The 25,349-nt window shown below is 42.2% G+C and overlaps 2 protein-coding genes across 6 annotated transcripts; both read right to left on the bottom strand.

The window, feature by feature from the left end:
• Window positions 1–14,397: 14,397 nt before the first annotated feature.
• Window positions 14,398–20,000, bottom strand: LOC139543872 (prolactin-releasing peptide receptor-like). The gene is made up of 3 exons (XM_071350371.1): window positions 19,872–20,000; window positions 16,349–16,863; window positions 14,398–16,164 (listed from the first exon to the last, which is right to left on the bottom strand). The coding sequence occupies exons 2-3, from the start codon at window positions 16,798–16,800 to the stop codon at window positions 15,528–15,530; spliced, it is 1,089 nt and encodes a 362-aa protein (XP_071206472.1). The 5' UTR covers window positions 16,801–16,863; window positions 19,872–20,000; the 3' UTR covers window positions 14,398–15,527.
• A 2,019-nt stretch (window positions 20,001–22,019) lies between these two features.
• LOC139543873 (putative nuclease HARBI1) lies at window positions 22,020–24,897 on the bottom strand. Of its 5 annotated transcripts, none has more exons than XM_071350375.1 (9): window positions 24,740–24,897; window positions 24,588–24,649; window positions 24,419–24,505; window positions 24,290–24,331; window positions 24,048–24,221; window positions 23,280–23,968; window positions 23,095–23,210; window positions 22,887–22,998; window positions 22,020–22,792 (listed from the first exon to the last, which is right to left on the bottom strand). In XM_071350375.1, the coding sequence occupies exons 6-9, from the start codon at window positions 23,749–23,751 to the stop codon at window positions 22,422–22,424; spliced, it is 1,071 nt and encodes a 356-aa protein (XP_071206476.1). In that variant the 5' UTR covers window positions 23,752–23,968; window positions 24,048–24,221; window positions 24,290–24,331; window positions 24,419–24,505; window positions 24,588–24,649; window positions 24,740–24,897; the 3' UTR covers window positions 22,020–22,421. The 5 variants fall into 5 exon arrangements, with proteins under 5 accessions (XP_071206476.1, XP_071206474.1, XP_071206477.1 ...); XM_071350373.1 differs by having other exon boundaries at window positions 23,280–23,834; window positions 23,933–23,968; window positions 24,048–24,331; XM_071350376.1 differs by having other exon boundaries at window positions 23,280–23,834; window positions 23,933–24,331.
• Between the last annotated feature and the right edge of the window lie 452 nt (window positions 24,898–25,349).

The raw sequence follows: 25,349 nt of genomic DNA on the forward strand, positions 1-25,349 counted from the left end.
GATTAGTGCATTCTAGTTATTGTCTACCTGCAGTCTTGCCTCTTCATTTACTCCTCTTGTCAGTCCATTCATATCCCACTGGGCACACACTGGTTGAATCAATGTTGTTTCCACGTCATTTCAATGAAATGGCGTTGAACCAATGTAGAATAGATGTTGAATTGATAAAATGTAACTTCGGCGCCCCAAAAGGTTAGGGCCAGTTCTGACTATGTGGGTATGGAGACCTGCTGGCCACTACAGCCCCTCATGATGAGTTCAGATGTGTTGTTGCCCCCACCCCCATCAAAGTTGCCCATACCTTATCCAAACATTTCATGCTAATGAATTACTTGACGCATGAAAAAAAAAAAGTCACGACCGGGCTGATGGAAACAGGAAATGATCAGTGGCGTAAAGTACTTATAAGTCAAAATACTTTAAAGCAGTACTTAAGTAGTTTTTTGGGGTATCTGTACTTTACTATTTATATTTTTGACAACTTTTTACAAATAATGTACTTTTTACTCCATTTTCCATGACACCCAAAAGTACTCATAACATTTTCAATGCTTAGCAGGACAGGAAAATGGTCCAATTCACACACTTATCACAGGAAGGCAAACTAGTCACCTTTTCGGTGAAATTTGCCGTTTTGAATTCAAAATAGGTGACCTACGTGATTTGTGTAGATCTGATGAGAAAAGTTTGGGAAAGGAGGGGGGTTGGATCCTTACTGGCTGTGAGCGAGTAATGCGCGTTTGGAGCAATACTGGCTGTATCCAAGGCTCAGCCAATCGTTCACATAACAACAGAATGTGGCACGCGACTGAAGAAAGAAGAGACAACCAACTTACTAGTTACAGCATCAGGGCGTGCTCTGGAAAGACAGCTTGTCTGTTACAGCAGCGCGTCCCCTGAACGATAACAAAGGTGTAACGTTAAGTGAGAAGCCTGACCACGTAGACGACCGAGGTACATTTGGTTTTATATTCACACATTTGGACGTTCATCAGACATTCGCCAAAAGCCATTTAAAAAAGTAAAAATCAATAACTAATTCACCGTTTGTGACAGAATCATAAAACTAGATATGATTTATTCTATAAATGTCTAGCATACTATTACAACCTTTGTTTTGAGGAAAGGAAAATTGTGAGATTATGTTATAGTGCTTGAAAGATTATATTATAATCTTTGTATTGCATTAGAATGGTTGTTTTATTTGACAGAATAGAATCTGTCGACTATTGTGTGTTCAGTGTTCCACTGAGGATGGGCCTCTATGAGATAGCACTGACAGAGGAGATTTATGATGTTTTTGGCCAATAAAGCCTGAAGAGCATTCCAGATAGTGAGGTCATGTTTTTGTACTATGAAGTACCAGGAACGAGATCAGAACCTCGTCTTAGAGACCAAACTGAACGATTATGTATAGCTAATGCTATCTGGCTATGGGATACTCCTTTCTCAAGTAAAAGGCCCTTTGTGAAGAGTTCTGTGGTTCGTCATGTAAATTGAGAGGGGTGTATCTTGGCTATAAAAGATCTTTGTATTCGACTGTAGGGACTCAGAATTCATTATAGACGCTGAATTGATCTGAGAGTCAAAGGGCTATGGTGAAGCTCATATAATTAAAGATGAAGTTTAAGTATAACTCTGACTGGTGTGTGGTTTGTAACTCTCCTCATTTAGGAATACAGGAAATTGCTACGACAAAAGATTTCAGTCTTGATTTATAGAACTACATAAAATCTATAAGAAGCCATTTAAAGTGGTATAAATCAATAACTAATTCACTGTTTGTCACAGAAACATCAAAGTAGGTATATGATTTATTCCATAAATGTCTAGTATACTTTTACAACTTTTGCTTTGAGTAAACATTCCAGTTCTGATTTGATAGAAATACAGTTTTAGTCGAAAATTTGCATACACCTTAGCCAAATACATTTAAACTCAGTTTTTCACAATTCCTGACATTTAATCCAAGTAAAAATTCCCTGTTTTAGGTCAGTTAGGATCACCACTCTATTTTAAGAATGTGAAATGTCAGAATAATAGTAGAGAGAATTATTTATTTCAGCTTTTATTTCTTTCATCACCTTCCCAGTGGGTCAGAAGTTTACATACACTCAATTAGTATTTGGTAGCATTGCCTTTAAATTGTTTAACTTGGGTCAAACGTTCAGGTAGCCTTCCACAAGCTTCCCACAATAAGTTGGGTGAATTTTGGCCCATTCCTCCTGACAGCTGGTGTAATTGAGTCAGGTTTGTAGGCATCCTTGATTGCACACTTTTTCAGTTCTGCCCACAAATGTTCTATAGGATTGAGGTCAGGGCTTTGTGATGGCCACTCCAATACCTTGACTTTGTTGTCCTTAAGCCATTTTGCCACAACTTTGGAAGTATGCTCGGAGTCATTGTTCATTTGGAAGACCCATTTGCGACCAAGCTATAAATTCTTGACTGATGTCTTGAGATGTTGCTTCAATACATCCACATAATTGTCCTCCCTCATGATGCCATCTATTTTGTGAAGTGCACCAGTCCCTCCTGCAGCAAAGCACCCCCACAACATAATGCTGCCACTCCCGTGCTTCATGGTTGGAATGGTGTTCTTCGGCTTGCAAGCATCCCATTTTTCCTCCAAACATAACGATGGTCATTATGGCCAAACAGTTCTATTTTTGTTTCATCAGACCAGAGGATATTTCTACAAAAAGTACGATCTTTGTCCCCATGTGCAGTTGCAAACCGTAGTCTGGCTTTTTTATGGCGGTTTGGAGCAGTGGCTTCTTCCTTGCTGAGCGGCCTTTCAGGTTATGTCGATATAGGACTCGTTTTACTGTGGATATAGATACTTTTGTACCTGTTTCCTCCAGCATCTTCACAAGGTCCTTTGCTGTTGTTCTGGGATTGATTTGCACTTTTCGCACCAAAGTATGTTCATCTCTAGGAGACAGAACGCGTCTCCTTCCTGAGCGGTATGACGGTTGCGTGGTCCCATGGTGTTTATACTTGCGTACTATTGTTTGTACAGATGAACGTGGTACCTTCAGGCATTTGGAAATTGCTCCCAAGGATGAATCAGACTTGTGGAGATCTACATTTTTTTCTGAGGTCCAAGCTCTCAACCTGCTCCACTACAACCCCTTCGATGAGAATGTGGGCGTGCTCAGTCCTCCTTTTCCTGTAGTCCACAATCATCTCCTTAGTCTTGGTTACGTTGAGGGATAGGTTGTTATTCTGCCACCACCCGGCCAGGTCTCTGACCTCCTCCCTATAGGCTGTCTCGTCGTTGTCGGGGGTGATCAGGCTACCACTGTTACCACTGGCTACCACTGGCTACCACTGTTGTGTCGTCTGCAAACTTAATGATGGTGTTGGAGTCGTGCCTGGCCATGCAGTTGTGGGTGAACAGGGAGTACAGGAGGGGACTGAGCACGCACCCCTGGGGAGCTCCAGTGTTGAGGATCAGCGTGGCAGATGTGTTGCTACCTACCCTCACCATCTCACCTGACCATCAGGAAGTCCAGGATACAGTTGCAGAGGAAGGTGTTTAGTCTCAGGATCCTTAGCTTAGTGAAGAGCTTTGAGGGTACTATGGTGTTGAACGCTGAGCTGTAGTCAATGAATAGCATTCTCACATAAGTGTTCCTTTTGTTCAGTTGGGAAAGGGCAGTGTGGAGTGCAATAGAGATTGCATTATCTGTGGGTCTGTTTGGGCGGTATACAAATTGGAGTGGGTCTAGGGTTTCTGGGATAATGGTGTTGATGTGAGCCATTATCAACCTTTCAAAGCACTTCTTGGCTACGGACATGAGTGCTACGGGTCTGTAGTCATTTAGGCGGGTTGCCTTTGTGTTCTTGGGCACAGGGACTATGGCGGTCTGCTTGAAACATGTTGGTATTACATTCTCAATCAGGGACATGTTGAAAATGTCAGTGAAGACACCTGCCAGTTGGTCAGCACATGCCCGGAGCAGACGTCCCGGTAATCCGTCTGGCCCCGCAGCCTTGGGTATGTTGACCTGTTTAACGGTCTTACTCACGTCGGCTACGGAGAGCGTGGTCACACAGTCTTCCGGAACAGCTGATGCTCTCATGCATGCCTCAGTGTTGCCTACCTCGGAACTGCAGCTCAATTTCTTTCTCTCTCACACACACACACACACACACACACACACACACACACACACACACACACACACACACACACACACACACACACACACACACACACACACACACACACACACACACACACACACACACAGTCTTGTACAGCTAACCTTGTGGGGACATACAATTCAGTCCCATTCAAAATCCTATTTTCCCTAACCCCTAACCCTAACCCTAAACCTAATCCTAACCCGTACTCTTACCCTAACCCTAACCTTAACCCTAACCCTAACCCAAAAACCTAAACTTTATCCTAACCCTAAACCTAACCCTAGCTCCTAACCCTAACCCTACAACTAACCCTAGCTCCTAACCTTAATATTTAACTTAATTCTAACCCTAACACTAATTCTAACCTTAACCCTAAACCCCCTAGAAATAGCATTTGACCTTGTGGGGACTAACAAAATGTCCCCAGTTGGTCAATTTTTACTTTGTTTACTATTCTTGTAGGGACTTCTGGTCCCCACAAGAATAGTTAAACACGTCCACACACACTTTCTCTCTCTCACACACACACACACACACACACACACACACACACACACACACACACACACACACACACACACACACACACACACACACACACACACACACACACACACACACACACACACACACGGGTCACTGTTTTCATGAATATATATCAATATTACAAACTTACAGTATCATATTTATGCTCATATATATTATGTTAACTAATAGCAAAGAAAAGTTTTGGAATTGGCCTAATCAAGACCAAATTAAATCTGTGTGACATGATACCCTTTCGATTTGTCATTTTAGAATGTCAGTATATACAGTGCAGGTTTTAATCATGACCAGAGGGACCGCCTAAGTGCCAAATGATCCTAGGTAGATTTAAAACAGCATAATTCTGCGGTTCTGGTGAGAACTGGCTAAATGTTTCACAACCTCATCCACGTTGAGGGAGCGTGTCCTCCTTGACTCAACACTGATAATTCAGAGGTGACTTAACCTGTCATCAACCATTGTCCTAAGTTTTAATCAGTTTTAAAGCTGAGAAGCTTCTCTCGCAAGAAATCACTGCTGACTGGTGTAACAACAGAAATCTTACAAAGTCGTAATAGCTCAAGGAAGACCTCTTTATAACGTTCTAGAAACACAACAAAGTCAAAGAAAGTAGATGGTCTGTCCCTTCCACTTTTCTCTCTCCTATTAAATCTGACTCAAAGGTCTGAGCAAAGGCAAACAGAGGCTCCTCATTCAAGAATGTTGTACACTGCGTTGAGAGACTGGACCCCTTGCCTTATCTCGCAATTCTTCTTTGAAAAACGCCTCGCCAGCGCAGCTGTGAGACTGTCAAGCACCTGATAAAAGATAGCTCTTTGGAAGCTCTCACCATCACTTTGGTCACTATTTTTCTGTCCTACAGTGCTCATCATCAATGAGTCGTGAAATTTTAAGCTTGTTTTAGGTTGTCTTTTACACACTGTTTGTACACTTATTTTGCAGTGCTCTGCAATCTCTTCAACCTCTTTCCATAGTTCTCCAAAGTAACCCTCACTTCTGTAGTCCTGTAATGTGTCTGTAAGGGCACCTACTAGATCCACAGCCCTTGCTAGGTCAAGAGAGCTTGATTGGAGCATGTCAGAAAGACATTTGGCATCACCAAGCACTTTACAAAAGGTAACCAAAAGCCCCATGAAATGTAAATCTATCTGAGAAAGAAGGCCCCTTGCCTCTACTGATCTATCATCACTATTTTCAAGTGTGATATCCTGTAGCACTCTCAGAACTGCTGGAAGCCTGTCCCTCAGATTACGGCATGCCATGTATCTGCATGCCCACCTTACATCCGTAAGTCTCTGTAGTTCCCTGGGCTGCTGCTGTGGATACCACCCTTTCTGAACTGCAAGCCACTTGAGATGAACGTACGAGCCAGATACAAAGTTATAAAGATTCTGCAGGACAGCAAAAAAGTTAACTGCCTCAGGCCCTGATTTTACAGCATCAACAAGAACCAAATTCAAACAATGTGCATTACAGTGCACATAAAATGCACATCTTGCACTGTTTTCAATCCGTGCAGACACACCAGAATGCTTTCCGCTCATGACGGCTGCACCGTCAAAGCCTTGCCCCACAAGATTATTTCTGTAGTCCAGACCATGTTCTTCAAGGCAATCAATGATCATTTTTGTGAGACCTGCTGCATTCTAAGCTATCAGCTGACTGAAAGTGTAAAAAGCTTTCGTGGATGGCCCCGTTGTAATAGTACCTCACAACTAAAGACGTCTTATTTTTCTTTAAATCTTTGGTTTCATCTGCAATTACACACAAAACTTCACTTTCTTTTACTTCTCTTATTATTTCACTTTGCACCATCTCAGCTCAGCCCTCAAGAACTTCCTTCTGGATTTGGTGGCTTGTGTACATAGCATTATCACATGCATTCATCCTTCTCTCTATGAGAGGGTCATGATTTGCTATTTCTTCTAAGATTGTCAAAAAATTACCCTTGTTGTGAGCGTCATCAGACTATAGATTACCTCTCTGCGCTATATTTTGAGTGGCAGTTAGAAGCACATCTGAAATTGTTTCAATATAATTACAGTTTTCCTTTCTAACATTGATGAGTTGCTGTCAATAGCCCTTCTATGCTGATTCCAAGCATACATAGCACTGATATGATGCTCTGCCTTTGAATGGAGCTTAAACCCAGAGTCTTTAAACAGTGCCTTTTTCCAGTTAAAAAAAACATGACTGTGATGTGAAGGCAGATTCAGGTGTATTGGGCAGAGAAAAATGCCTACAGGCGAAACATTAAGTTGAATCTTGACTTACAGAATATTCAAGCCATGAATTGTCCTTATACCAGGAGCTCTTTTCCTAGTACCATGCTGAGTTCTGGAAAATGTGTTCAAACACAGCTGTACAGGACCCTCTTCTCTGGATCTTGAAATGTCTGAAATACATGTTATTAAATAATGTGACATATCTCTATGAAAATGTATAATTAAGGGATCTACAAGATTAGACACTAACAGCTGCTAACTATAATGTGTAGTTTAAAGTATAGGCCTGGCATTCCATTGGGTCCTTTTGGAACAGCATATCTGATGCTTGACGCAGTTAGGAGGGGCTCGATGACATCTCCTGGCAGCTCTGGCTCACTGTCTTGCTCAGAGCCAGAGGTCTCTGTGTCATCACTTGATACATCTATTACATTAAAATAACACAATAATAATTAGAGTATAATCACAATAAAAATGCCACAGCCATCAAAACAAGAACACGCATGAATCAACAACCAACATTTTAAAGTGAGGCTTAATCTGACAAAATCAGCTATTACAAGATGAAGCTAAACTTAAATTCTGAACTGGGCATGTGACTGACTACCTGGTAGATGCTCTGATGTGATGGTGGTAGACTGGGTCCTTGTGAAGTCTGACCACACTGACTCTGACTAGCCTGACTCTGACTAGCCTCAGGTAGGGAGCTGCTCTGGGGTCCGGTGGTGATGCAAGGGCCGGGGTCTGTTTGCACCTGATCTGCCTGTTTGTGCTCCTTTAAAAAGAAGTCTGATATCTCTCCATTTCTTTTCATGTTTAATTGACCCTATGCAAAAATAAGACAGTCTAAGCATCCAATTACCCACATTTTAGGCCAATCTCAATCTTAATTACAAATCCCCATTATCATAACTGTACGTTACCTTAAAATCAACTACCAGCCTAAGTTATTGTTAGATCATGGCTAGCTCTGCTCTGCAGTAAGTAACTTAGCTAACTATAATTTCTTACACCTTTACGATAGCAAACAGGCTATCTGCAAATTGTGGTAATCTTTTGAGTAACGTTAACAGATTGATAATAACAATTGTTCAAGTACAAAAATCTAACTGAGTTAATGTATTTCAAATTGCTGAATGTTAACTTGCTGAACACTGACAGCTGTAGCCTACTAGTTACCCCACATTAGCTAAACATTCATATTCTGTAACTTAAGACACTGCACTGTATATGCGTGTATTACTAGCACAGATGTAAACATAATGTTAGGCTCTCTCTTATCTGATTAACTGTCTGTTTTAATGGAGCCAAATGTCTAACGTTAACTTACACAGCGACTCAACTTTCGTAAAAGTTGTTCAGGAAACCTAAACCCGATGCTAAACCTTCAAATATGATGCTTTCGCCAATCGCGAAAAGAGCTTGTGGAGCTGTGGAAATATTCTCTCTTCTTCTTCTGTATGTTCTTCTTATTCTTATTCTTCTGTATCTCGCAACCAACGTTAATATTCACTCTTCCTCGTCCTCGATTTGAAAAATGTGCCACCGAACGTCAAAATAAATGCTTCTTTCAACAACAGGTGAAATGAGATGTCAATCAGCATCAAACTGCCAGTAGCGAATTCAATTTTGAGGTGGCACCCAGGGTGGCCAATCAGATGTCAGGGGTGTCCAGTGCCCACCGGACACCCCTCTGGCTTCGCCCCTGCTTATGCCCCATTCAAAACAACTGGAAACTCGGAACTGGGAAATCTCAGACTTCAGTGAGTTCAAGACAACTGGGAACTCAAAAAAAAACTAGCTCTGACTGGGAAAATATGTTTTGAACGGTCATCCAACTCAGAATTCCATGTCGGGAACTTGGGCCTTTTTCTAGAGCGGCAACCTGAAGATCACTGACATCATGATTCAACCTTGTTTTTTTCAGAGTTCCCAGTTGTCTTGAAAGCACCACAAATCCAGAGAATGCCAGACTTTGATGAGAAAGTTTGATGACAAAATATGCCCACAAGAACGACTGAGCGCCACCTTCCTATTCAAGTGAGCACCAGTTGAGTACAAAAATGTATTGTATGCTGCTGCATAATTTATGTAATTTACCAGGGAGATGTGTATACTGTAGCTTAGCAAGTAATACTAAGTGTATGTTGTGTAGTAAGCTGTTAATAGCCCATGTGCCTCACCCTAAATCATTTAGTCCCTTAGCCTACTGTTCTGACTTGGTGGTGCACATGATGCCTGTAGCCTGTTTCAGAGAAATCATCGATGTAATCATCGAATATTGTAAAACCTTTCATTGTCTGCTTACAGTATATGCCCCCTTTACTTATCCTACGGTTCTGACTTGGTGTGGGGAGAATACTGTAAGAATGGCCCATGTTCTGAATTCTATCGCTGTACATTTCAAAAGTGCTGAACAAATAGTTATATTGACCACGTCCATCCTAGCTCACTCGTTAATGTCTTAATCAAAATTACGGATTGCCTCTTATCCGCTCGTTGTTCCCTTATGCCATAGTTTGTACATGTCAATTGTCATTAGAAACCACATTTGTTTAAGAAAGTCAGCCCTATCAGCTATCTTTTTAAAAAAGGCAGGAAATGAGGCTGAATGAACTGTTTTGCTGCCAGACAAGGCTCCAATGATAGCCAGGTGTAGTGGTGGGAAGGATTCACTCCATGGTGCTGAATAGAAAACTCTGCTGTTGGGACAGCTTAATGTAGGCCCTAACAGTTTATGGGGATCATTTGTCACCTTTATAGTGCAATTAATGTATTGTTTAGTGTTGTGTAGTGGCTTTGCTGGTGTGTATCGATTTCTTTTTGTTTTTTGTTTGCCACACCAAGATTTACATGCTAAAGTCGCCACTGTGTCTGTCCAAATGTAAAAATTCAGACCCTTTGCTTTGAGATTCGAAATTGAGCTCAGGTGCATCCTGTTTCCATTGATCATCGTTGAGATGTTTCTACAACTTGAGTGGAGTCCACCTGTGTTAAATTCAATTGATTGGACATGATTTGGAAAGGCACACACCTGTCTATATAAGGTCCCACAGTTGAAAGTGCATGTCAGCGCAAATACCAAGCCATGATGTCAAAGGAATTGCCCGTTGAGCGCCTAGACAAGATTGTGTCGAGGCACAAATCTGGGGAAGGGTACCAAACATTTCTGCAACATTGAAGGGCCCCAAGAACACAGTGGCCTCCATCATTCTTAAATGGAACATTTTTGGATCCACCAAGACTATTCCGCAAGCTGGCCTCACAGCCAAACTGAGCAATCGGGGGAGAAGGGCCTTGGTCATGGAGGTGACCAAGAACCCGATGGTCACTCTGACAGAGCTCCAGAGTTCTTCTGTGAAGATGGGGAACTTTCCAGAAGGACAACCATCTCTGCAGCACTCCACCAATCAGGCCTTTATGGTAGATTGGCCAGACGGAAGCCACTCCTCAGTAAAAGTCACATGACAGCCCGCTTGGAGTTTGACAAAAGACAATTTAAAGACTCAAGATTCTCTGGTCTGATGAAACGAAGATTGAACTCTTTGGCCTGAATGCCAAGCATCACGTTTGGAGGAAACCTGGCTCCATCCTTATGGTGAAGCAAGGTGGTGGCAGCATCATGCTGTGGGGATGTTTTTTAGCGTCAGGGACTGGGACACTAGTCAGGATCGAGGGTAAAGATGAACGGAGTAAAGTACAGAGAGATCCTTGATGAAAACATGCTCCAGAGCGCTCGGGACCTCAGACTGGGGCGACGGTTCACCTTCCAACAGGACAACGACCCTAATGACACAGCCAAGACAATGCATGAGTGGCTTTGGGACAAGTCTCTGAATGTTCTTGAGTGGCCCAGTCAGAGCCTGGACTTGAACCCGATCTAACATCTCTGGAGAGACCTGAAAATAGCTGTGCAGCGACGCTCCCCATCCAACCTGACAGATGATCTGCAGAGAAGAATGGGAGAAACTCCCCAAATACAGGTGTGCCAAGCTTGTCATACGTAAGAAAACTCAAGGTTGTAATCGCTGCCAAAGGTCCTCAACAAGTACTTAGTACAGGGTCTGAATACTTACATAAATGTGATATTTCAGTTTTTTTAATTTTTTATAAATGTGCACACATTTCTGACTTGGCCCTCCCCTTCTGCTCTATGGCTGAGTAACTAATTGCGAGCTTACAGAAAATGGAGGAAAACTAAACTTCCGCAGGACCTATCATCCTTTCTTTCCCTCCTGTCTACTTTCTCTTCCTCTGTATCCACTGCTAAAGCCACTTTCTATATATTTCAAGATTCTGCCTCTTCCCTAGGAAACTCTTTTCCACCTTCTCCTCCCTCCTTAATCCTCCACCCCTTCCTCCTCCCTCTCTGCAGACAACTTTGTCAACCACTTTGAAAAGAAGGTTTACGACATTTGCTCCTCATCCACGCAGCCTATTGAGTCCACTGGTCCCACTCACACAGAACTACCTTACGCCTTGACCTCTTTCTCCCCTCTCTCTCCAGAGACTGTTGAGGACCGGCCGCCCGACAACCTGCCCACTTGACCCCATTACCTTCTCCCTCCTCCAGGCCCCATTCCCTTCTTTCTCCTCCATCTCTGGAGACCTTCTCCCATTCCTCACTTCCCTCATCAACTAATCCCTGGTTGCGTCCCCTCTGACTTGGCAAGAGTTGCTCCCCTCCTCTAGAAACGAACACTCAACCTTTCTGTCAAAAACTTCTTCTTACTTTTCTTTCCAAAACACTTGAGCGTGCTGTGTCTGACCAACTGTTTCGGTATCTCTCTCAGAATGATCTTCTTGACCTTAACCAGTCAGGCTTCAAGACATGTCACTCAACCAAGACTGCGCTCATGTGTGTCACGGAGGCTCTCCGTACTGCCAAAGCTGACTCTTTCTCCTCTGTTCTCATACTCCTAGATCTATCCGCTGCCTTCAACACCATGAACCCTCAGATCCTCCTCTCCCCCCTCTCAGGGCTAGGAGTCTCAGGCTCTGCACACTCTTGGATGCATCCTACCTACGTGGAGAGAATATGTGTCTGCACCACGTACTCTCACTACTGGCTCGGTTTTAGGCCCTCTCATCTTCTCTCTTTTCACCAAGTTACTCAGCTCTGTCATATCCTCACATGGTCTCTCCTGTCATTGCAATGCGGATGACACTCAGCTACTTTTCTCCTTCTATCTTTCTGACACTCAGGTGGTGACACACATCTCTGCTTGCCTGGCAGATATCTCAGCTTAGATGTTGGCCTACTACCTCAAGCTCAGCAAGCTCAGCCTGCCTAGTGTTCAACCTTCCCAAGTTCTCCTATGTCACCCCGCTTCTCTGCACACTTCACTGGCTTCCAGTTGAAGCTCGCATCCACTACAAGCCCATGGTACTTACCTACGGAGCAGTAAGAGTAACTGGCCCTCCTTACCTTCAGGCCATGCTCAAACCCTACACCCCAACCCGAGTACTCTGTTCTGGCACCTTTGGTCTCATAGCCATCCCAACCCTATGGGAGGGCAGCTCCTGCTCAGCCCAGTCAAGCTATTCTCTGAAACCGTGCTTCTTCAAAGAGTATCATAAATAATCCCACAGCAAGATGTGGGAGATGAATGCACTAACTGTAAGTCACTCGGGATAAGAGCATCTGCTAAATGACTAAAATGTAAATGTATTTCATGTGATTAGTGATTAATTTACATTTGTACCTCATTTTAAGGTCAACCCTTTTACGTGAATTTAACTCTCGTTTTAATATGGTGAAACTATTCCTTTTAAAATTATTTTTCAAGGAACATTGAATATCTAATAGTCAAATCATAGTCTAAAAGCAGGTGTTCTTTCTGACAGAATGCTAAAATTAGGTGAAATAAATAAATTACCAAATTAAGCTATGCAAAAGGCACTCTATTGATGGAATAGCCTAATTAAAGTGTATATTAATTAGTCCTGTGTAAATATTGTTCTGTGATGTTGGTCTATGTGATTTCAAGTCTTTATTAATTAAGACATTTGCCATCTGTAATACATTAAAGCCTCAATGCAGTCTTTTCAATTGTATTTTTAAATCATCACTAATAATGTCTAATAAATCACTGGGTTTTTATTTCATGACAATAACTCCAAATATATTTTTTATAATTTATTTCCCTGAGCCTCTGCCATTGAAATGCTCAGTCTGATCATGTGGGCGTGTTGATACAAATGTAGACATATTTACATACACAACCCTGATTGGCGGATAGGATCTTCTAGACCTGGGGTCTCCAACCCTGTTCCTGGAGAGCTACCGTCCTGTAGGTTTTTGCTCCAACCCCAATCTAGGGCACCTGATTCTAATTATTAGCTGGTTGATAATACCCCACCTACCCCTTGGTTACATATGCAAATAAAAGATGACTGGTCATTGGTCAGAATAATCTGATCAGATCTGGGCCAAACACTCTATCCCACCTGAACAGGCAGAAATTCCAGGCAATTACACAAAAATCACGTTTTTGACTGCACTGCCCCTTTAAGCTTATTAGCACTTCCAAAGGTAATTCAATTTTTAAAAAATGGGCCAATTGTCAGTGTTCGTTTATTGAGAATTTTACACATAATTGCATGCAATCACTTAATAAGGACAGGCATTTTATATAGCATGACACAAACCACAGAAGGCCATTTATTACAAAGGGACACACGACAACTTCAGCAAACCACCATGACATTTTGCTTAAATGTATTGAAAGTGGGTAGTCTTGTGGTTTGTCTAAACAATTATGAGAATCAACACCTCAGTGAAACTTTCTGGAGTTATGATAATCAGTCAATAATGCAATCATGCAGTGGCATGCATGACCTTAGCAAATGCCTAACAAACACCTAATTCTGAATGACTATTTTCAGAGGCGTGGTACATTCCCCACAAACAAAGATATGTAAGAGACTGAGAAGACTGCAATAAAAATGAATTATTTAACCATAGGGGGAAAAAGCTCACCTACTGTTTTATTTAAGCATGTTTATTCACAGGTTGCAGACAGAGATATCTGTAATCACATCATTCAGCAGTGCTCCAGGGATGTGCAATCCAACCTGGACTCGGGTAGACGTAACATAGTAAATGTAAGTCCAAGTTACTTCAATTAGTATGATATTTGACTTCTGGGTATGGTATGTATTAATTTATGGATGTCCATTATCAATTTTGTATGATATATTGCGAATTATAATTTGTATGATGCATTACAAATTGCATTTGTACAATATGTTATCAATTGCAATTCGTACAATATGTTATGAATTTGCAAAATGTATGATATGTTACAAATTCCAATTTGTTGTAGCTAACATTAGCTAGGTGGCTAACATTTGCTGGGGGTTAGGTGTTAAGGTTAGATTTGGGTTAGGGTTAGGTGAAAGGGTTAAGGTTAGGGTGAGGGTTAGGAGTTAGGTTAAAGGGTTAAGGTTAGGGTGATTAAGGGTTAAGGTTAGGGTGAGGGTTAGGAGTTAGGTTAAAGGGTTAAGGTTAGGGTTATGATTAGGGGAAGGTAAAATGCTAAGTAGTTACAAAGTAGCTAAAAAGTAGTAAGTAGTTGCACAGTTGCTATTTAGCTAAAGTTGTCCGTGATAAGATTCGAACACGCAACCTTGGGTTGGTAGACGTTCGCTTTAGAACCCATCCACCCCGACCAACCACCCTACTTTCTGTTTGTAACCATACCAAATGTGTCATATCATATTAATTTGGGACTTTACATATTTACATTTACTATGTTACATCTAGTCTATGAGACCAGGCTGACCAGTCTGGGGACCAAACCTGCAGTTGTCTATTAACACAACAGACAGAAGCATACTGGACACTGATTTGAGTTGACATTATATAGTCTGTCCACTGAGTGCTGCGCTCTAACCTCAGCAGACAGCTGTCCATCTGGATGAATGGAAGATGACTTCCTGTAGCAACTACTGTGATGATTACTTAACTAATGGTATTATTTACAAGACCTCTTATGAGCATTGACAACATTTTGTGTATTCAGATTTTCCTGTTTGCTACTGTTCTCCTTGTGTTAAACAATCTCTCGTGGACAGATTGACAGGAAGTAACAACTTTCGCTAGAATTTTACTTCTGGGTAACTGAGATTAGTTGAACATTGACTGTATGCATAATTGCCTTTTATATTCCAAAACTTCAAACGGAAAGTTCCTGCCACCTCTTTTCTCCCCTCTCTCTCTTTCTCTCTCTCTTTCTCTCTCGCTCTCTCTCTCTCTCTCTCGTCTCTCGTCTCTCTTCTCTCGTCTCTTGCTCTTTTTGTCTCTTGAATTTCACCTTCTTCTTATTGTTGTTCAATCTGCTCATTTATTGATTATTTCCAGTCAATCACCTAATTTATGTTCAATTGATTTGTTTACCTATGAACAATGAGGAAACCACCTCATATCTCTATAATCAGCTGTAAGTCCAAGATTTCCTGTATTGTTAATGATGATCTCTTGTTATGTCTACATTAGGTCACCAACAAACATGAACATTATCAGGAAATTGGACCTACAACATGCTTACACAGGTATCAGAGGCCTTGTGTCTCTTCTATCTCCTTGTCCCTGCGCAGTCAGAGGACCACACTGGCCATAGCACAGTGGTTGGTGGGGATGCCGATGCGGTGGTGGCAGGTGAACATCTTGCGCAGCTCAGCGCGAAAGCGGTCGTGCAGCCAGGCATACAGGAAGGGGTTACAGCAGGAGGAGCTCATGGCACACAGGTGGCACAGCAGCTGAATGAGCAGGAAGTGGCGCTTGTTAATTAGGCGGATATCGATGTCACGCAGCACGTTGAACACATGGATGGGCAGCCAACACACCCCGAAGGCCGCCACCACTAACGCCACCAGACGGAAGATCTTTCGCTTTCGGGCTCGCTGTGCCTCTGCCTGGTCTCGGGACCGATGTCCCGGCGCCACGCAGTTCCTCAGCTTGAAAGAGATGCAGAGATAGGAGGCGCAGACAGCGGAGAGTGGCAGGATGTAGGTAACCAGCAGGGTGCTGTAGGCGTAGGCTAGCCTCTCCTTCTCCTGTCCCAGCCAGAACTCCTCGCAGATAGTGAGGCCCTCCTCTCTGAACTCCACGTGGTACGTGTGGGCCACGGCCGGAGCCACCAGGCCACAGGACAGCAGCCAGATCCCTGACAGGACGTAAGCACAGGTGGACACAGAGGTGCGCTTCTTCAGAGGATGCACAGTGGCGTAGTACCTGGCAGGGAAAGTGCACAGCAGTATTCATTTTAATGAATTGAGAAGAAAAAAAATCATAGATATAGATCAACAATTACAACGTCATTATTTTATTTATTTTTATTTTCACAGTTCATTTGAAACTGCCCTTTGAAAACCCATGGACTTTTTTCGTTCTCTCGAGTCAAAGTGGGTACACTCACCTGTCAACAGCGATGGCGGTGAGGGTGAAGACAGACACATAGACGGTAACCGGCTGGATCAGGAACACCAGGTAGCACATGAACCTCCCAAACACCCAGCCACGAGTGTTGAATGCATAGGCCAGGGTGAAGGGTACACAGGTCACACACATCAGCATGTCTGAGAAGGCCAGGTTCCCTATGAAGAAGTTGGTGACATTGTGCATCTTGCGAGTGCGGCAGATGACGTAGAGCAACAGGTAGTTCCCCAACACACCCACCACCACCACCAGGGAGTAGCAGGGGATGATGAGCAGCTTGAAGCTCTGCAGCAGAGCCACGTCTGCAAACAAGGAGCTGTGGTTGGCCGAGTCATTCTGAACAGCCATCTCAAAGACTGAGTGCCCCTCTGTTGTCTTCTCGCTTACAGAGGGCAGCAGACGCCCAGTCCAGCCACTGCCACTGCCGTCCATACTGTATCTGATTAACCGCAAAGCAATAGGGAGCCCTGAGTAGCAGCCTCTTAGCACCTTACCCTGCAAGAGTCAGAGCACAGAGGTTGGGCAAATTTTTGTGACAAACAATAAGCAAAAATGTATTTTAACTACCGGTATATTTATCATAACTGGAAATGAATGGCATTCAAACATGTGAATGATATACAGTAGACCGTACGTTAATGTACAGTATATCTTCATCAACAAAACCAAACTGACTTTTACTTTTGCTTTTATAGGACCTTTTCCTTTCGATGATTGGTTACGAGTATGATAGTCCCCAGGTCCAGAACAAATTGAAGGAAACGTACAGTATTATACAGAGCCATGAGTGCATGGAACTCCCTTCATCTTATACAGCGCAAGTGAACAGCAAACCTTTGCTTTATGGGGATCCTAATCAATCAAATAATCCAAAAAAGATCCATGACTACTTTAATCAATCAGAACATGCCTGTAGTGTGGGGCTTGCTACACACTACAGGCTATGTCTATTAAAGTGAATTAGCTCTGGAGTGATTGAGAAAATGTTCCCAACCCTTCAGATAGACTCAGCTGCACAGTATTCCAAATGCTTTCGGGAAACGAGTTTTGGGGAGGGGAAGCTCTTTTGAAACATAAAGAATTTTCTACAAAAATATCTTATAGTATAAGTGCATGCATGGCCAATTAAAGGCCCTTTGCAGTCAAAAACGTGATACTCCTGTGTTTTATACACAGTGCCAGTCAAAAGTTTGGACACACCTACTCATTCAAGGGTTTTTATTTATTTTTACTATTTTCTACATTGTAGAATAATAGTGAAGACATCAAAACTATGAAAGTAGCCTTTGCCTCGATGACAGCTTTGCAAACTCTTGGCATTCTTTCAACCAGCTACACATGTGATGCTTTTACAACAGTCTTGAAGGAGTACCCACATATGCTGAGCACTTATTGGCTGCTTTTTCTTCACTCTGCGGTCCAACTCATCCCAAACCATGTCAATTGGGTTGAGGTGGGGTGATTGTGGAGACCAGGTCATCTGATGCAGCACTCCATCACTCTCCTTCTTGGTCAAATAGCCCTTACACAGCCTGGAGGTGAGTTCGACCATTGTCCTGTTGAAAAACAACAGGACAATGATAGTCCCACGAAGCTGGGATGGCGTATCGCTGAGGAATGCTGTGGTAGCCATGCTGGTTAAGTGTGCTTTGAATTCTAAATAAATCCCGACAGTGTCACCAGCAAAGCACCATCACACCTCCTCCTCCATGCTTCACGGTGAGAACCACACATGCGGAGATCATCCGTTCACCTATTCTGCGTCTCACAAAGACACTGAGGTTTGAACCAATAATCTCTCATTTGGACTCCTCAGATTTCCACCGGTTGTTTTTCTTGGCCCAAGCAAGTCTCTTCTTATTATTGGTGTCCTTTAGTAGTGGTTTCTTTGCAGAAATTCGACCACGAAGGCCTGATTCACACAGTCTCCTCTGAACAGTTGATGTTGAGATGTGTCTGTTACTTGAACTCTGTGAAGCATTTATTTGGGCTGCAATTTCTGAGGCTGGTACCTCTAATGAACTTATCCTCTGCAGCAGAGGTAACTTTGGGTCTTCCTTTCCTGTGGCAGTCTTCATGAGAGCAAGTTTCATCATAGCGATTGATGGTTTTTCCGACTGCACTTGAAAAAACTTTCAAAGTTTTTGAAAAAATAACGAATTGACTGACCTTCATGTCTTAAAGTAATGATGGACTGTTGTTTCTCTTTTCTTTTCTTGCCATAATATGGACTTGGTCTTTTACCAAATGGGCTACCTTCTGTATACTGTACCAGCCCTACCTTGTCACAACACATTTGATTGGTTCAAATGCATTAAGAATGAAAAAATTCCATAAATGTACTTTTAACAAGGCACACCTGTTAATTGAAATGCATTCCAGATGACTACCTCATCTGACATCAGCAGGCGGTAAATTGGTTAATAGACCAATAAGAAAGAGAGTTCCAAATCTCTGCCAATAACAGCTAGTTTTCAGTTTTCTCCTCCTCACTCAGACCACTCCTAGACAGTCTTAGCAAAATTCTTGCTTGAGAAATTGCTCTATGCTAAGAAGCTATTTAATTGGCTTGGATGAAATGTAACAGTTCAGATTGCTGACATGCCTACATGACCCTCAATTTGATGTAAAAATACCTTTGGTTAATAATGAGTGTTATAATGATTAATATATATATTTAACATGATATGATGCAGTGATGGGCAACTTTGATGGGGGTGGTGGCCACTATTGTTTTTTTACTTCTCAGGAGCAGCCGCAGTGGCTCGTGGGTCTGATTGGAGACAAAGTAGAGAATCTAGACTATTATTCATCAAAGCATTACACCCACTGTCTAAGCCAACAGATACAACTATATAGAGATAAAGATGGATGCAATGTGAGATGTACGCATTCTATTTAAAATATATATATATATTGTGGCTACCTGGCTGCAACTCAATAATATGCAATTATTTTAAAACCTGCATTCAATATATCTGTTCCCAATATCTTTATGCCAATGGCCTCTTAGGCTCCAATAAAGTATGGGTTAATGAAAACTATTGTATTTTATTATCTTCTTGCCTGCTAGTAATTTTTATTCAATTCCGAGTAATTGTTTCCAGGCATCTTTTTTCATATTTGCTAAAAGGACAACTGCAGGGTGAATGAAATAAAGGTTTAGACATTAATTCAATGTGGAATCTTTTTCTAATAAAATACTAGTGTACTCTTGCTATACATCTTTTACTACCACTTCTATTATAACAACAGCAACTTACTACACAACATAATGATAACCACAGTAATATTCTGATTAATATCAACAACACATTATTTTGGAAAAAAACACTTGATCAAACACTTTTTATAGTAAAGATAAGAATGATAGCAATTAATAATAGTAAATCACAAATTAACTTATCCTACAACTCTTAGGCTACCTTGCTTATGAGGTAAAAATGAAAGTCGTAATTATAAAAAATGAAGGAAACTAATATATTTGATCAAAGGCATCGTACCTCAAGTGCTGATGAGCAAAAGGAGAAGTGAACTCCTTGAATGACTGAGAACCTCCGTCAAGTGCGCTCTGGACACATTCATATCCTTCCTGAACAGTGGTGAGTACACAGCACGTTGCAGAGCCACTGCTGCTGATATGGAAAGAGAGAGCAAGACAGAGAGAGAGAGAGAGAGACGGGCGGTTATCTCCCAGTCGGGTGGAGATTTTATTTTCTCCAATGTCAGACTCTATTATACATTTTATTATAATTTTAGTAGGCCTACCTGTAATTGGCTGCCCATAGGCTATACAATAATAGCCAGAAAAAAAATGGGTATCTGATAATTCACTTGGTTTCAGAGCTTGCAGAATGTGTTTTGAAGAAAACCAATTGATTGGTCAAGATTGATTTCTTCAAGTCCATTACTTACAGACACTACGTGGTCCTCCTGTGTCAGTCATCCATGTGCAGGATGACATAGTTATTGTCCAAATTGTTCAGTTGGTTGGAGAATGCTCCTGGCAAATACAAGCTGTTACTGCAATGCTCAGGTGAAAGGGACACATTTGAATATAGGCACACACAATGTGCCTCAACAGTAAGTCACATGAATAAAGGTGTATTTTATCAACTCTTCTATGGCAATCTAATCCTGGCTCACCTACTGTATTGTCACTCCAGGGATGGGATGAGGTTTAGGGCTCATAGAGGTTCCAAGGAAATGTACTGCACTGGCATATTCAGGAATTATTGGGAACATGCCTCCCATGTTTTCCATAAAGTACAATATAATCTAGATAGATTGGTAAAACAACAGGATAGAGGTTGAACTCCATTCACCTGTTTTAAAGCTAGAGTCCTTAATTGAAACAACAACAAAGCGGACACCCCACCTCTGTTTTGGTAAAAAGCTGAGGTAGGAGCCTGGAGAAATGTTACCACTCTCAAATTCATTCACAGAGCTATGGATGCAAGGACTGACCATCCATGATATCAAAATGATAGTTTTAACCATGTTTTTAGTGGTTGTTTACATTTACTTTGTTTACAAACATTGGAGTAAAACAATCTATATTTTGTGTTCTGGTGGGGTACGACAGTTGAACTACGCACATTAGGCATTTATAAATTATATTCTTCAAGAATCAGCGGGTATACAGTATATCATACATTTATACGTCCAAAAATGGATGTAGAAACTAAGGATTCTAGCTTTAAGTCTGCCCTGGTCTGCTCTACTGATCTGTGAAATTAAGACAAATTGCCTGCACGGGATGACTGTTTTGGGGCAGATTTGGGATCTTATTTGAGCCAGTTTACTACAGCAGGAAAATAATCCTGCAGCAACACGAAATTGTAAAAAAAAAAAAAAGAATATGTGGATTGTAAGTAATCTACATTTTTGTAGGGGTTGATATGTTTTGATATGTTCTTCATCAGGGGCCTGTTGCACAAAACTAGGATAAGGGATTAAGCCAGGATATCTTGGTGATCCTGGCTCAATTGATCCGTAATCCGGTTGCACTAAAGATGGATAGGGGGCAGGAGGATATGTTATGGTATAAATTACCATGGAGATTTATTCTGTGGAGCTAGCCTGCTCCAGACCAGGCTAAATTCCAGGATCTATTTAATCTCATCCCTAATGTCAGTCAGCAGTCACCACAAATGGAAACCAATAGTTATTTCACTGCTCACTATACATTGTTATCACATATAACTAGACCCACTGTTATTATTTAAACGTTTGTGATCATTAATTTCAATGATTTTGGATAAAAAATGATTTTTAGATGATGTTGCTATCATTAGATAATTTACAGTTTCCCATAGACTATAAGGCTATATATAAAATGATAGAATATTAGGGCCACAGAGGGGAAAAAAACACAAGTCATAATATTGTAACCAGTTGTTTTAAAGGAGGACAGTTGTTAAAATGACAGATGTGGGGCATTTCGTGAAATTGTACTTCAGTATGGTTTCATAAACAAAGACATGCTGATGTGCCAGAATATTAAGTATCACATTGTCATAAGTATCAAAACTGTAAAAACAATATGTAGCTTTTCTGCAGAAAGAACCAGCCTCATAAATGTATGACTTTATCCTTTTTCTTCAGTGTGGCCCTAGTACTCTGTCATATAAACAAATACACATTCCATATGAATATAAAAACACAATGTGTAACATTATGTTCCTTTATTGAATAAGGACAAAACAAAGCAGGTAAACCATCAGCTCCTTTCGAAACTGAAGTCACAGTGACTCTACAAGATGGAAAGCACAGAATCCAAGCATATTATACAAAATGATACATACACATTCAAAGGTCTGTATATAACACACCCTGCATGTCTGCACACTAAAATAAATGCAGGACAAATCCATACACATCAACTGAACAGACAAATGAATGGATGCAGTAGCCTCCCTGCAGCCTTGTATTACACACAGTATACCGCACAAACATCATAAGAGGCCAAATTCGTCAAAAAACGACCCCAAAAAAACCCAAATTCCTCTGCCACCGCAGGACATATTTAACCAAAATTGAAAGCACACATACTAACTAAAATAATTCAACACATATTGGTCCCTCAGCAGCCGACCACTGTCGTCATCAGGGAAGATTGCCGGATTGTCCCAGTCCATGGCTGGTGGCACTCTGGGGGCCCTCTCCTTCCTCAGGCAGGCCACATTGTGGAGGACAGCACAAGCCACAGTAATATCACATGCCCTAACAGGGCTGACCCTTAATTTGTGAAGGCAGTGAAAGCGTGCCTTCAGGAGGCCAAAGGTCATTTCAACTCTGGCCCTGGTCCTGGCATGGGCATGGTTGTAGGCCTGCTGTGCTTCCTGGGGGTCTGTGAAAGGTGTCAGGAGAAAAGGCTGGCAGCCATACCCCCTGTCTCCCAGCAACACACCAGAGAATTCACCTGTCAACACAAAATCTCATCATTACTACCTCATAAACACAGTGATATTCTTGACACAGCCATGATGGTTATAAATAGGGGTTGTGTGGCTTACCTTGTGATAGGCACTGATAGATTTCAGAGGCCCGAAAGATTCTGGAGTCATGGACTGAGCCAGGCCATTTTGCCACAACATTGCTGATCACACAGTCAGCATTGCAGACCATCTGAAATCATAAGATGAGGAATATTACACCAATCAATGCACATCACTGGCAATGCAGAGTGTTTGTCAATGGACAATATCAAAAAGTTATGTTCACCTGAACATTAATGCTGTGAAAGGATTTCCTATTCACAAAATCGGCCTCATGGGCACCTGAGGGGGCTTTTATCCTTATGTGTGTGCAGTCCACTGCACCAATGACATTGGGGAAACCTGTCACACAAAGTAATGAGTATCCTACTATGTGTTAACAGTTGTCCTGTAATTTGTAGATCCTCTTACCTGCAATCCTATAGAACTCCTCTTTGATGTCACAGAGTCTTCTGTGGCCAGGGAAGGAGATGAAGACATCTGCTAATGCTTTGATAGCCAGACACACACTCCTTAATGTGCGGCAAATTGTGGCCTTGTTCAGCTGTTCTGCATCCCCCACTGAGTACAGGAAGGCTCCACTAGCAAAAAAGCGCAAGGCCACACAAACCATTTGCTCCACACTCAGTGCATGGCTCCGTGCAGTGCGGTGCTTAATCCTGGGACCCAGTAGTCTGCATAGATACCTGATGCCATCTGCAGAAAACCTGTATCTTTCATATAGATGGTCATCAGGGAAGGCCAGTGGGTCCAACCGGTCCCTGAAGACCCTTTCTCGCCTGAAGGCTCTCCTCAGCACAAGTGCTTCTTCATCCACCACATCTCGCACGAATGGGCATGCCATTGTCAGAGCAGAAAGGAACACACAATTTTGGGCCTTCATATAGGCTAGTGGCCACACCTGGTGCTGGGGGGGTGGGCAAAAGAGGGCGATGCCTTATAACGATGACTTGGTTGTACTGATTGCTGGGAAAATAAAAAAAACCTTAGAAAGATGCCACCGTCCTGTGTGCTCACAATAAGAGCTCATATGTCATGGCTCACTTGACTTTACGAGAATATACCTAATTTTTATTTTGAGCTGTGTCATCTTCTTGGAGCTGGGGGAGGAAAGAAAAATAATGATTAATACATTTGTGTTACAGTTAGCATACAGTGTACATTGAAGGCATATCTCACCTCCCTCTCAAGTTTTTTTATTTCAAGGTCCAGTTTCCTAATTGTCCTCTTTTTTATTTCGGACTCCAGTGCAAGATTTTCCATCTTTTTCTTCTTGTACTGAATGTCTATGTCTGCCAGTTCTATTTGGCGCCGGAGGTGGTTGCCATACAACTTTCTGATAGCTTGTGAGCTCTGTGAACACAATACAATTAGCGCAGCTGGAATTTGGCAGGATGTGGTGTCCTTTTATTAATACGCACTATGTTGCCAGGCTGGTTTTCCCACTGTATAGCATCTGGGTCCTGTAAAAGAAATTAGATTTTTTGATTTTGATGAGGACTCCTCACCATTGTAGAGTAAATAGTACTTTCACAGTCTTAACATGATACCTCATGCCTTCTGGAATCCAGAGAGATGGTCTCCTCCTCATCATCGTCTCCATCATGTGCTGTTGCTGCTGCACTGGGGCCTTCACCCTATCACATTTAATCGGATTCATATTGAAGCTAGTAGACAAGACATGCCAGGCCTACAGTATGCCTTTGATGGAGTACTCACTGGATCAGCATCGTCTGGTGCTTGTGCTGGTGGCTCTAACAGGAACACAGTGCTGCCAGACACTGCAAGGCAATAGGTAAACCAAAGTCAGACAGTCCAAATTGATTCAATATGAATGTGGTTGTATCCCATGTAGAGATGGAAGGACATACCTTGAATGAAGCGGGTGGCATCTTGGGAGGAACCTATGCTCGTCTCTTTCCCCCCAGGGATCCCCTCTAAGACGGGGATCCCTGGGGGAGATATGAAGGTGCCTGCTCACACATTGTCTGTACTGTTTTAGCAGTGAAAAAGAATACCCACAGACAAGGCACGGGTGGTGGGTCACCAAAGGCTGACCTTACCCCAGCAGAGGACATGGCCTTGGAGCTAAATAAAGGCAGTATTTAGCTCCAAGGCCATGTCCTCTGCTGGGGTAAAGTCAGCCTTTGGTGACCCACCACCCGTGCCTTGTCTGTGGGTATTCTTTTTCACTGCTAAAACAGTACAGACAATGTGTGAGCAGGCACCTTCTGGGTACAATATATGCTTGTGCTTTGTTAAATATTAGTCAGGGACCATACCATTCTGCAGAATGTTCTTGTATTTGATTTTGACCTGCTGCCATGTCCGTTTTGGCCCGTTCATGTTTAATCTACACACACACACACACACACACACACACACACACACACACACACACACACACACACACACACACACACACACACACACACACACACACACACACACACATTTAATGGAGTCACACTGCAAAAAATT

The sequence above is a fragment of the Salvelinus alpinus genome, chromosome 18 (genome assembly GCF_045679555.1).
Source record: "Salvelinus alpinus chromosome 18, SLU_Salpinus.1, whole genome shotgun sequence".
Lineage (NCBI taxonomy): Eukaryota > Metazoa > Chordata > Actinopteri > Salmoniformes > Salmonidae > Salvelinus > Salvelinus alpinus.